We start from the raw sequence: 12,621 nt of genomic DNA, 5'->3' as shown, positions 1-12,621 counted from the left end.
TTTTTTTTAACTAAACACAGAGATGCAAAAACTTGCACTAAAACATGATCTAAAGTTAGAATAAGAAACATGGGAAACAACTAAAACTCTTCACTAGAGGAGGAATAAAGTAAACACAGAACTCAGAGATTTATTAATATTATAAAGCATCAAACTCACTAGAGAGTAATGAGGAAATTAAAACAGGAGTGCAAAAATCAGCCTGCCAAATATAAGAACCAAAACTTCAAACTCAAGCAGATAACTAACAATTCGAAACTTGGAGGTAGAAAAAAACTCCTGGGACAACAAACACGTTACTGTGTGCTCATTAGCATGTCACATACAGCTGAGAGTGATGAGAAGGTATCATTTTGGTTCTGCAGATTAATTTGACAAGATTACGACCACAGATATAAAACAATGGCTAACCAAAGTATTATTATTTGACATGAGTCCTGAATTCAATTTCAAGCTAGTCCATACACTAATCTTTAAGACATGACGCTCAAAACCAAAATGTGAACTTGGTGAAGAGGGCAAAAGGAAAGTCTTTATCCATTGGGCACCACTTGCAATGACAATCCCTGGAATATTTGGACCAATCAATAAGCTGTCCACACATTAAAGCGAGCACTGGACTTACAGGTTGTTCTGCCTTTGATATTTTCAGTTATGCATGCCAGCTTAATTTCCACCTTTTGACCTCTGTGCAGCATCTTATTGTACTTAATGTTAGTTTAGTTATGTTATGTTTGCTCTAGTAATGGTTAGTAATTGCTTTAATATCCAGTTCAAATGAATCCTTACTTCAAATATAAAGTTGTAAGGATATTAAGGTACTTGTATTTACTGTATAGGTTAGGGTAAATATTATGTGGTTCACAGAATTATAAAACACGTGGCTCTCGTAAGCACATAATACTGTATAATGCCTTCTCAACTTTTTTTTTAAGGAACTGTCTCATCAGCACTCATTTTTTTTCTTTAAAAGCACAGGTGTGAGGGTCTTAAATAACAAAACCGTGCTTAACTATGTGTGTGATCCATCCATACAGGACAGGAAGAAGGCATAAATTAAGGCTTTCGGTTGATTATAACTTGATCCTCGCCTGCCTTTGAATAATGAACGTCGTGCCTGGCTGTTTTTCACACGTGGAACCTGAGATCAGGGGGGTAAAATGAGCATGCAGCAATGCTAGTGAGCTGAGAGCACATCACACATACACCGATTCATACGCACCTACACGCGGTGCCTTTATCCAGAAATGACACAGGTTAAGTGCTGTGGCCTAGCACACATACTCAGGCACACATAAGAAATTTGAGGGCTGTAAGCCAACTGTCTGCTCAGCAGTGCAGGCTCATTGAGAAGAGCCAGTGTTGTTTACACACTAGCATTTATTATTGTGTCAGCACTCAAAGCTCCAATCAGCTGTTAAGTTTAAACTGAAGCAAATTATTAACACTCCACTGCAATTAGAGAACTTCCTGAAATCAAACTTCAGTCTCATTTCAGACAGCACTGAGTATGTTTTTAGTTTGGTGGTTTGACACAGTGTTGCTCAAGTATATCTCAGCATTCAACTGGAGGTATGTTTATGTCCAAAAGAGGAAAAAAAGCCCAATATATACTCTCATGTTAGCTCTTTTTCTTGTGTTCCTCTCACTCCTTGGAATATATTTAGCTTTTTGGCTGTTAAATCCTCTACTCTCGTCACTTGCTCTGTGTGTGCTGTCTGAAACTGAGCCAAAACATTTAAGTCACAGGTTGTAAAAGGACAAAAAGAACAAAAATGTGTCCTCATGCTGTGACAGTCCTCTCATACCGTGTTAATTATAAAAATGTAAAAAAACAACAACAACAACCTAACAACCTGAAACTGATTAGCTCAACTTTAAACATATTTTTTCCTTTTTTTTTTTCTTTCGCTCACCCTGATGGTCAACATGACGTGGGTGTGGCTCTTCAGGACCTCCACCGCATTGCTGTGAGTGATGTCATCAAAGCTCACACCATTAGCTGCAAGGATCTGATCCCCCATTTTGATGCCATGCTGCTCTGCAAGTCCACCTGGGTCCAACCTGATGAGCAGTATGAAAAAATCCAGACATGAAAAAAAGAAATGTAACTACTAATTGAATTTAAATGTGAGCTTCTTTGCTTTGATCTACCACAAAGACTCAATAAATTTTGCAAATGAGATTATGATATCATCTTTAATTATTGGGGTTAATATTATTTGCAGCCAGGTGGGGTAAACCTGGATTCCACCAAGTGCACCAATGTAACCATCCTGATGCCCAAATGATTTTACAACAAGTACTAATTAATTTTTTTATCTCATACAAAAAAACTGTGTTTGTATTCATACTTAGACACATAAATCCCCAATCCAAACTCTCGTCCTCCTCTGATGTTGAAGCCCAAGCAATAATCATCTGACGTGGTGAAGAGATGTACGATCCTGCGAAGAGCGCTGTCCGAACTGGCCTCTGAAGGGGTACGACCGCTCTCCTCCACTACCATCCGCCGGTGAATCAGATCCACCCTGCACGCACACACATAAACACACACAAAAGGAGACATATTGTATATGCACACATGAAAACACTCATATAAACTGCTTTCTCTCTGTCCACTGAAGTCAAGTGTGTCAGTATCAGATAATCAAGTAGCCATAAAGGTCACAGCAGTAATCAATCCACTGATGCCACATGAAACCTAGATACTGTATATCCCAAAAGAAAGATAACCAGTGTGAGCTACAGTCAAGTGACAAGACTTCACAAAACAAGAGCCACACAAAGGTCAGTGATAGTAGTTCCAAAGCTGTAGTCTCTTACATATTCAGCAATAAGTATTTCATCATAAAATACAGTTATTAGAAGTCAATATTTTACAGTAAATGTTTGATATCTTGGTAGTTTCCAGCCCTGCTGAGTGGACTGGCCTCACCATGTGGTCTTCTCCTTAGAGTAGCGGATGCCGGGGATCTTGCCCACCCGTCTCACCACCATCCTCAGCCTGTTGTTTCCTGTCAGGACCTTCACAGCACTGCTCATGGTGATGCTCTCCAGGCTGACCCCGTTCACCTCCACCAGCTTGTCACCCACAGTCAGCCCAGCCTCCGCTGCAGACACAGGCAGAATTCAGCATGAAAAACCAGAAGACAACATTCCCACGTGTAAGCACACTGGGGAAAAAAAGCTTGTCGTGACCATTTACATAGACAGTCTGATGAACACACACTTCTTCCTAACCTGCAGGGCTGTTGTCCTGCACCTTACTGACAAATATGCCGAGTCCATGTTCAGAGCCCCCGCGGACACTGAAACCCAGACGCCCATCTGGACTCTTATCTACTGTCACTGTGTGAATGTCTTCACTGTCATCCCCTCCTGCAAACACACAAAACACCGACATGAGTCCACCATAAATATGCACAGTGTGACCCACAAGTATTCCCAGGATTGGGACACTTGCAACAAAATATGATTTGAAAATTCAAAGCTGATGGGAAAACAACTCATTTACAAAGAACAGACAATAAACGACAAACAATAAACATTCTAACATTTAAAAGTTACTGATAACAAACCTATTGACTGTTAAACCTAAAACATATGTATCAACCTTAAATGAAAAACTTCATCCTTATGAACTTTTTCAGGTCACAGGTCGACGGACTCTTATGAAGTTAACTGACAAATAAAATGCATTTAAATAGGCTTATCTTTGAAAGCAACTTTATTTAACTGACATAATTTTTGCACAACTTGGGTGGTGCCTACTGTGAATACAACTAACCATTAATTAACATTTGTGTTGATCACTCTGTCTGATATTGTCTCAATTAAATATTGGCCGATCAGTCTTTCAAATGTCAGAAATATCCAAAGCCAAAATTCACATCTTCACACAACTTTTTTGTCTCATCTTAAATGAGCAAAGCCTACTGCGGACATTCAGTTTATGATCACTGAAAACGAAGAAGACTACCAAAATTTTACATTTTAGATACTTGAATTGTTTGTATTTCTGCTTAAAAAATAGAAAAGAGGTTGACTAAAAAAGTTTTTAGTAACTCAGTTCTCATTCCCTTTTAGCTTAAAAACACATAAGATTAACTCTGTCCACAGTATTTTACATATGTATATCAGCTTGCTCTGAATTAATTTTAGACAAATATCTGTGTCACTGATTGTCCTGAATACACCTTTGCAGCCAGTTGCTGTGTTGCCATGGTAGCAGAAGACTGTTACTGGGACCAGACCTCACCATCAACAGGTGCATTGATGAGGATGACCCTGCCCATGGGTGAGGAGGACCTGCGTCTGTGGCGCTGCTTCTTCACCATGTAGCGTGTGGTGCTGTGGGAACCCCCATTCGGACCTCCGTTTTTAAAGTGGGGGTGCCCCCCTCCATTTGTCATCTCCCTCCAGGCTGGAGTTTGAAAGGAGTCAGCCATGGTAAGTGTCCAAAAACTCTTCCCTCAGTCATCCAGGCGAGAGGATATGTGGAGTCCCAGGTCAGGATGGCAGAGATGGAGCCAAGTGTTTGGGGAAAGGCAGTGAGGGACAAATAACTTGTAAAATGGACACTTTAGCACCTACTTGTCCAAACTGATCCCCACTGGAGGAAGCAAGTAAAAAAGCTGCTGGTAACATCCCTAATCTCAAGTGACATCCGTTTCATTCAGTAGATAAAGCTTAAAAATAGAAACCAGGTTGAAAAAAACCTCTGACTTCAGCTGAAGCCACACAGCTAAGTCACAAAACACAAAAGTTGGCTAAAAGAAAAGCTCCATGACTGAAGAGAGGGATTTTCTCACACTCAGATATAATCCTGGTCTTATAAGTCAAAGATGTTGGCGTGATCCAACAGTGTCCTCTGTACCTTCCGAAACCACAGGGTACCCGGTGCCTGCTGTCTGCAGAGAAGTCAGCAGTGCAGGGTGATTCCCCTCTGGTCATGTTTAATTAAACGGCCTGTTGTGAAAAGAATATGTTGTGATGAGTAATGTGGCCTCAGAGCTGAAGAATAGACAATGAAATCCTTTAATTCTGACACAGTATTGACCTGTGAGGATAAGAAACACTCACTGAACTCCCGTGGCCGTCTATTAATCAGCACCATGGACAGCAACTCAGTGAGCACACATATAACCAACAGGCCTAATTTGATAGTAGGTTATATGGCGACAGTTTGCAGGGAGGCATAATTATAGGTGGACTTTAATTCTGTTCATAACTTCGACTTGCTGCGTCTAAAATAAAGTAAAAAAGAATTTTAGCATTACCTGCCGTGTCCATGTTGCGCTGGCTGCGCTTGCACTGAGCTGGTCCGCCTCACTGACGCATTAAAGGACACCTCCGGAGCGTTAATGCCACCTCATTTGTTCTCCCGGTGACCATTATTGTCTTAAGAGGTGTAAGCCTTTTACATAAGCCCCCACCCGCAGCTGTGCAGCCACTAGCGCTGGGGCTGGAGATGAGTAAGTACACTGATTACTCAAACAGTAAAGTAACACTCACTCAAGACTGCTCCAGCGTGTCCTCGAGTAAACTTTCTTATTAATGCGCTACTGGACTTTGGTAGAGCTGGAGAGAGATGAAGGCGGGGGAAAACGGAGTAGCTGATCCTCCTGCCACGCCGTTAAGATGGGTAAACAACCCCACCTGGTGGCTAGTTTAGTCACATCCATGTGGGTCTCCAGCTCAATGCGCGGGAGCAGTGATCGTGAAAAGCAGTTTTGTAGGAGACTGCTGTAAGTGTGGTTAACATGGCTTTCAGAAAACAGAAGTTGTCATTTATCTTTTAAATCATGCCATTTCTCAAGAATTTTCCACACTTTTAACAAAGTCGGTTTAAATATATTATAAATACAGTCAAACCAAACACAACAGGCTGTATATAAAAAAGAGACAAATGCTCTAAAATATAAATACATACAGCGAAATACTAAATAAAAAAGGCACACAAACTTCAGTTGAAGGCTTTGCAGTGATATTTTATTTCTGGTTTGTCATTATTAATCTGACATCATTATATATACACAACACAGATAGTTGCTTTACAGACGTTAAGTACGACCTGGACGCCGGGATAGATTTTGTCAACCAACTGTAAGGGCCCGGGAAGGATCACGGGTATCTGTTTCGTGGCTACAAATTAGCGTTTCGTGCGCACGTTATACCCATTTCGTGGGCACGAAGTAGTATTTTGTGGCCACAATTTATTTATTTTTGGACCATGTCATCAGAGGGGCTCCGTACCCTTCTAACTTACACCCGCGACATAAACACTAGGTAAGAAGGATCCTAAATATGTTGAAGAATAAGAAATTAAAATTTTATTGAAAATGGCAAAATACACAAATTAATGAAAAAATGTTTTCTTTAAAATCCTATTTGATGTCACGTGATAGACATTAGCTGAACGCGATGTCTCAGTGTAATTTGCTTATAGAACGTGTTAATGTTTGTTACAGTGAAGTAACCACAGTAACGGGCAACAAATAACCACAGTGAACCACAGTTTCTGAACATATTTAAACAAGTTTTGAATTCGTCTTTACAAAGATTTTCCACTCGTCTTCAAAAAACAAGAAGAACATCAGTCTACTTGCGTTGGTTATTTTTGCAATGTCTCAAAACATCTATCAACCACGTTTCAGAGGACCTCCTCCTCGCTGCAGTGGGCAGTACAGTCCCCCCGGTGAATACAATGGTCTCAGAAAAGCCTTTGAGAACTCTACGAGAGAGCGAGTACCAACTGCAAAGTCGCCTAAATGGTCTTCTGGTAGAGAGGAGGAATTTATGCCATAAGGATGGGCTTGTAGCTCTTAGAGAAGAAATGGAGTCGAAGAATGCTTCAGGAGAAGATCCAACACCTGCAAAAATATGAAGAACTTGAGAGGATTCACAAAGAACTGCAAAGCAGAAACAGTGAAATCCAGGAGGATCAGAAAAGGCAGAAACAAGAGGAGCTTGAACAAAAGGGCAAAGAAGCGGATGAAACGTTTGACAAACTGCAGGAAGATTTTGAGAAGATTCAAGCAGACAATAAAGACCTCAAAGAAAATAACACACTGGAGATGAAAAACGATGAGTTGCAGGTGCAAGAAAAACAAAAGAAAAAAGGATCCAGCTTTTTCAAGAGGAAGTCAAGCAAGAAAGAGGAAAAACCAAAACAAGACCAGGAAAGTGTAGAGAAAGAAGAAAAGGTAGAAAAGATATACGGCAAAGTAGAAGAAAAAGCGAAAGGAAAGAAGAAGACAGGCTGCTGGAGTTGGTTTTTCAGGAGTAAGAAACGTTCTGGTGAGATGAGTGGAAGAGGCCGCTGAGTCTGGACAAGTGTAGGAGGTTCTCCATTTCATTACTATTCACATCTCCACCCGGATCCTCCCTGCACCTCCCTCTACCCCCTTCTTCCCTCCTTCTCCCCCTTCACATCTCCACCCCACCCATATCCTGCACCTTCTTCTACCCTTCGTCTACCCCCTTCTTCCCTCCTTCTCCCCCTACCCCTGCAACCTCCATTTGCCATGTCCATCGACAGGTCTTTCTATGTGAAGATCTGTTTTCTCTGCATCATAATAAAAAATAAAGTTGAACAAAACCAGAACTAAATAAGCATTTCATTTTATGAGAAAGCACAATTATACAACCTGTTTCCCTATAAACTAAAAACCAGTGGATAAACAGACTAATGAATAGGTAATAAAACTTGTTAATATGACTGACTGACTCCCCTTGAAACCTGTTAAAGAAACATAAGTATTTAGCTTTCAGGAGGTAGAAATGCTGCCACCTTTTGGGGAATTATAAGGATGGTGTACGTTGTAGACCCTTCAGCTGTGCATAAAATCACAGAAAAATATACTGTCACACCACACAAAAATGAGAGTCTGTCTTTAGCTGTGTACCAGGGAGCTGATACAGCTAGTGAAAACTTTGAGTATAATAAATTAAACTAGAAAGCGAAAATTTCAGAAGAAATTTTAAGTGTGCCTATGCTGCTGCCAATGAGTGTAGTTTGTGTTAGTAAAGAGCAACTTGTACTTCTGTCCCATTAAGCGATGGTTTAACAAATTTCACTGCACACTATAAAAGGAATCTGGATTTAAATATAACATAGTAGTGTTGGATTAAGTGTAGGAAACACTAGTATAAGGTGTCTATGGAACAAATCTCCTTCAACATTTATAATGACCAAAGTGAGGACTACAGACATTTCTCTCAGTCAGCTGATTGTGTTTAGGGTAAAAGCATCTATAGACACTGAGTAAAAGATTCAGACATTGAAAGTCTGGTTTATTTCATGAATACAATGAAACATTTTACAGTCCACAGAGCAAAGTAGCATACATGATAATGGATACTACAACATAACACGGACAGTGAGAAGCAAAACTCATCGTCTTACCAGCTGTTATATTCTTTAAACTTAAAATAAACCTTTGAAATTAGAGTTTAGTATTTTAAGTCATCTATTTAAAAAAAAAGAGTCAACACTTGTTTCTCTCAGCAGCATTACTGAAGAGACACTTTAACAATGCTTCATATCACAGTCTTTATGATGAAAAAACATGTTCTCTCATTAGCAGATGCAGCAGAATACATTTATTGCAGTGTATGAGCTACACTTCTTGTAAAAAAAAAAAAAAAAGCTGATTGGAAATGCATTCCAAAAAAAGCTCTTGTCTTGACCTTCCTTCGACGAGCACGCACGCACGCACACACACACACACACACACGCACTCACATAGTAGCACACACACACACACACACACAGAGAGAGAGAGAGAGATCATTAATACAAAGGATTGCAGCAGCTCTTTGGATTTTCACTCTTTGATGAATTTAATATGAACAGCCACATAAAATCCATTCCAATTTTTTGCCTTTGCTTCAATTAAGATGCGTCTTTAAAGCTACGATGCCTTTCTTGTTCAAAAAGTTTACTGACACAGTAAAGACGTAGCTAGGGAACTCAGTAAGTATGAGCAGCAATAGCTTAGGGACACTTTCTCAAATAAAGAGGACTTCATTATCTGCAGTTTGTGAAAAAAGTGCCACATTTAAAAACAAATCTGCAGATCTGCAAATTCTGGATACAGACTCTTTTCAGCTATTGAGGTATACTTTATGCCAGTGGTCCCCAAACTACGGCCCGCGGGCCGGACACGGCCCGCCTTCACATTTGACCCAACCCCCTGAACAATATTAGAGATGCATTATTTTTTTCCTTCGCATTATTATTTTTTCAGTCTGGCCACACGATCGACACTAATGCACCACAGAACACTGGGGTGTAGTGGGCCTGCCCGACTGAATCTCTGGAAATGTTTCCTCATGTTAATAAAGCTCATTTGATTTGAATTGTGAACCACGCTAAACCTCACTTTGCCTAGAACGTGAATGTGACCCCCCCCCCCAGGTCAGGCCCACAGTTCACACTGATGAACATACAGTACATAGGTAAGCTCACTTTTGCGACTTGAATAAGTTATTCTGAGTATAAACAAATATAATCATAATAAAATCTACTGGGATAAAATCCATCTCCAAAACCATACTGGTATTGAAATGTTTTGTGCTGTGTAGGTGCTGTATCACTTAGTTCGGTTTCTCAGCCTGCTTGCTTTGTGGTTTTCAGAGGGAAGTTGATGAGAGAGAGCAAACAGTGGTGTCTACTAGGCTACCCTATTGGGACCTACAAAACTGATAATAAGGAAAGAACACTTTGAGAGACTGCTCATATGAGTCATTTAAGAGATTCTGCTCTGACAACTGAAGCTCAAGATTGCACACAGCACAACAGAAACTTTCTTTCTGTGAAGAACCCAGAGAGGGTTATTTGGTTATTATTGATTTCAGAAATACTGTTATTATATATTTCCTGACTTTTTTCTGTGAAGAACCCAAAGAAGGTTATTTGGTTATTATTGATGTCATAAAAAGTGTTATTAAGTATTTCCTAAGTTAATTTTTTCTATTAAGAACCCAGAGAGGGTTATTTGATCTCGGAAAGGGTTATTAATATTTGGTTATGTATGTATTCTGGAAAACAATAAATGCTTACATTTCAGCAAACCTGCGATTGTCACACTTTTTCTGTTACAAACTGACCCTGGCCCCCCATCGGAGAAGGGAAAAGTTATGTGGCCCTCACTGGAAAAAGTTTGGGGACCCCTGCTTTATGCACTTATCAGCATACAGTTTAAAGGCTTGCATTAGAGCCCAGTTGGGCATCTTTTATGGTTATACCACTGTGAATTTTGCTATATAAATATGCTCAAGAGTCTATCATATTCTTAGTTAGCGTGTTGTCTGTCTTGTTAATGTTTGTTTATAATGGAGCACTGTAACAAAAAATAATTTCCCCCAGGGATCAATAAAGTATTCTGATTCTGATTCTGATATGCTTGACATCTAGCTAAAAATTCAAAAATATATATTTTTAAATCCGTAACTTTGCAAATTTAGAGGAAATGTTTTTTGGACAACAAATTAGTCACATTTTAAAAACAGTTTGAATAATCTGCGCTGACAGACAGACATTTATGAAGTGCCGCCTATAACACACATGCTTACCGTGTGAAAGGACCGCGAATGTCTTGGAGCAGAGAACCACGTTGTATTGTTGCTTTTCTCTTATGCATAAGCAACGCCAGCCAGTCAGAAACGCTCTGTGTGGGTAGAAAATGGTCTGCACCGGCGCTGGTCCTGACGTGAAATGGCGAGGGTCTCACGCTTTGAGGAACGCTTCATATAGGACCGGGGGGGCTTCTAAAAACAATAGATGGGGGGACGATAAGTCTGGGGGCGATACACCTGCAGGGCATCACCTTGCTGTGCAAGTTTAAAACAATGAGGGTGGGGCACGCAGTTGCTGAGTTCCGGTGTAACTGGCCAAGATAGGCCTAAGAGTCCGGTATTCCTGGCTACTTCAGAAAATAGGCAATACCCTGCTCGACTGGTACATCTGCGGGGCTTTACCTTGTCGAGGAATTACAAAAAGAGCCGATACCGGCCACCTTAAACAAAAGGTCAGGTTCCCGCTCGACTGGTACACCTGTCGGCTTTTACCTTTTCCTAAGGAATCCCAACAATTAAATGATACCCACGGTGGGCTTTTGCATTCCTGAACAAATTCAAACAATTAACCGGCTGTTGAAAGACGGATGGGGCTTGCGCGACTAGCTGTAGAAGTATCACTGCAGCATTTATTTCTAAAGGGGCTGAATGTTATTTGTAACCACCTATTGCGTTAAAAACTAGCAGCCTCTGTCTCCCTCTTGGATCAACATTCTGAAATCCTGATTTTTAAATAAAATGATCGCATCAACCCGTGAAAGAAACCCCAGTAGATGCTTAAAAACTAGTTAAATTAAAACTAGCGGTTTGATTTAATGAAACACTTGTGAACAGTCATGAAGGCTGAAATTACCCGTACAGAAGAAATTCCCGCTTGTGCCGTTTTTAAATAAATAAAATGCTTGCATCGCTGCATGCTGTGACATCAGAATCACAAAATGAGTGTGATTAAAACACAATTAGTTTGAAAGAGCGATACTGGCTGTTTTGGGGGAAAAGGTGACATCTTGTGCAACGTATTTTAGAAGTAGCCCAATAGTGTTTATTTTCTAAAGGACTGAATGTTATTTGCGACCTGTTGTGTTGAAAAACTAGCTGGCTCTGTCTCCCTCTTAGTTCAACTCCCCAGACGCCTTAATGCCCACTCACATCCTGGGCCATCTGACCTCAGGAATTCGCATGATAAGGTGGGGCCAGGTTTCACAAAGAGCTCACCCAAAACCCTGGCGGATTGGGACCCACACACAGTTTCACACCTTGGCTCAGGCAATTAGAGGATCATCAAGGGGTCCTTTTGTCCCTCTGTGGGGGGACACTCCCACTAGGTTTAAATCTGGGACTCCCCACCATTTGACCTTAGAACTGAAGAAGCTTCTCGGATGAGAGGTGAAACGTCTTCAAGCAACTTAAAGAAGTCCAGACGCTTTTCTTTGCAAGCTCCTTTGACTACAATGGCCTGGATGACTGAGAACCTTCACAGACTCTTAGTTCAACATTCCGAAATCCCAATTTTTAAATAAAATGATCGCATCAACCCGTGAAAGAAACCCCAGTAGATGCGTAAAAACTAGTTAGATTAAAACTAGTGGTTTGATTAAATGAAACGCTTGTGAACAGGCTGACATTGCCCATTCAGAAGAAATTCCCATTTGTGCCGTTTTTAAAATAAAATGCTTGCATCACTGCAAGCTGAGATATTGTCAGAATCACAAAATTATTGTGACTAAAACACTATTACCAACACTTTGACTAGATGTAAATAAGAAGCATTCCCGCTTTGTTAAGGTACACCGTGAAGCAAAACGGCTTCCACTCCGCCCGCAAAACAAAGAATTGCTTTTAAGAACACATATGTCTGCATAACTGAATGTTGAGACACGCCAAAGTGATAAAGAGAGAGAGACGAGAGGACGAGGCTGCAGGTAAATCACAATTTTACATTCACTATTTTGTTTTTTGTTTTTTACACAGCGTTCTGATTGATTGACAATGGTCTACAGACAATCTTTTGCATTATTATACAAACTTTGGTTGTAA

General features: G+C 40.4%; 1 protein-coding gene across 2 annotated transcripts in view; it reads right to left on the bottom strand.

Moving 5' to 3' along the window:
* Positions 1–6,505, bottom strand: part of pdzd7a (PDZ domain containing 7a) — a 29,252-nt gene extending 22,747 nt beyond the window's left edge. Inside the window, exons 1-6 of one of the 2 annotated variants that reach the window (XM_085183085.1) lie at positions 5,086–6,505; positions 4,262–4,971; positions 3,244–3,381; positions 2,939–3,113; positions 2,355–2,531; positions 1,917–2,064 (exon numbers count right to left, since the gene is read on the bottom strand). In XM_085183085.1, the coding sequence (XP_085039211.1) occupies positions 1,917–2,064; positions 2,355–2,531; positions 2,939–3,113; positions 3,244–3,381; positions 4,262–4,451 (828 nt within the window). In that variant the 5' untranslated portion in view covers positions 4,452–4,971; positions 5,086–6,505. The remainder of the gene's footprint in view (positions 1–1,916; positions 2,065–2,354; positions 2,532–2,938; positions 3,114–3,243; positions 3,382–4,261; positions 4,972–5,085) is intronic. The other variant, XM_085183084.1, reaches the window with a different exon arrangement.
* Between the last annotated feature and the right edge of the window lie 6,116 nt (positions 6,506–12,621).

Source organism: Neolamprologus multifasciatus, chromosome 13 (assembly GCF_963576455.1).
Source record: "Neolamprologus multifasciatus chromosome 13, fNeoMul1.2, whole genome shotgun sequence".
Classification (NCBI taxonomy): domain Eukaryota; kingdom Metazoa; phylum Chordata; class Actinopteri; order Cichliformes; family Cichlidae; genus Neolamprologus; species Neolamprologus multifasciatus.
This window is presented reverse-complemented; position numbering and strand designations above follow the sequence as displayed.